The 1047-nt window shown below is 59.5% G+C and overlaps 1 protein-coding gene across 1 annotated transcript in view; it reads right to left on the bottom strand.

Annotated features, from left to right (window-relative positions):
* Positions 1 to 450: 450 nt before the first annotated feature.
* The window catches only part of rab3ab (RAB3A, member RAS oncogene family, b), a gene marked incomplete at its 5' end in the record, with an annotated part of 22606 nt that continues 22009 nt past the window's right edge, over positions 451 to 1047 (bottom strand). The window contains one exon of the mRNA XM_079531643.1: positions 451 to 715. Within this exon, the coding sequence (XP_079387769.1) occupies positions 513 to 715 (203 nt within the window). The 3' untranslated portion in view covers positions 451 to 512. The remainder of the gene's footprint in view (positions 716 to 1047) is intronic.

Genomic DNA, 1047 nt, shown 5'->3' with positions numbered 1-1047 from the left:
CCTTGACAGTGGGAACCACTGTGATAAACGCTTGGAGGGTTTGGGGAAGGAAGGAAGGCCATTGGTTCACAGGGAGGAGGGTTTGGGGAAGGAAGGAAGGCCATTGGTTCACAGGGAGGAGGGTTTGGGGAAGGAAGGAAGGCCATTGGTTCACAGGGAGGAGGGTTTGGGGAAGGAAGGAAGGCCATTGGTTCACAGGGAGGAGGGTTTGGGGAAGGAAGGAAGGCCATTGGTTCACAGGGAGGAGGGTTTGGGGAAGGAAGGAAGGCCATTGGTTCACAGGGCGGAGGGTTTGGGGAAGGAAGGAAGGCCATTGGTTCACAGGGAGGAGGGTTTGGGGAAGGAAGGAAGGCCATTGGTTCACAGGGAGGAGGAGGAGCCAGTGGAGCCCTTCTGGGTAGAAGACCAGACGAGACGGGGAGGAAAACCAATCAAAAGAACAAAAGGGGGTTAGGGGCGGGGTTAGGGGCGGGGTCAGGGGCGGGGTCAGGGGCGGGGTCAGGGGCGGGCCTCTAGCATGCACAGTCCTGCGTGGGCCCTCCCCCCGCGGCCGGCTGCTCGGCGGTGAGCTGGGGCCCCTGCTTGGCCCCCGTCACTGCGGGGTCCCCGGCCTCCAGGCTCTCCGACATCTTCTCACAGATCACGTCCACCAGCCGCTCGAACGTCTGCTTCACGTTGATGTTGTCCTTGGCGCTCGCCTCGAAGAACTCGAAGCCTGGAGGAGGAGGGGGGGGGGGGGGGGGGGGGCAGAGAGTGTTAGAGGGGGCAGGGGCTGAAATCCCGTTAAGAGGGCACTTTTGGGCGAAAATAGCCGATCGCGCTGCGACACGTTGAGAGCTTGTAGATCGGCTATTTTCGGGGCGCAACCCAGCACTCTTTAGCTAGTGGAGATGCAGGTGTAACGACATGGATTTATAAACACATTTGTTCAGCGCGAAATACTGTGTTCAAGTTCAGGAGACTTCGGGGAAAAGCAATTCTCCTGAACGCTGCCTTCCGGCATGGCATGGAAATAGAGCTGGGATACCCGACCGAAACCCAACGGGT

Source organism: Electrona antarctica (assembly GCF_951216825.1).
Source record: "Electrona antarctica genome assembly, contig: scaffold_140, whole genome shotgun sequence".
Lineage (NCBI taxonomy): Eukaryota > Metazoa > Chordata > Actinopteri > Myctophiformes > Myctophidae > Electrona > Electrona antarctica.
The sequence above is the reverse complement of the archived record's forward strand: the minus strand, read 5'-3'. Positions and strand labels throughout refer to the sequence as shown.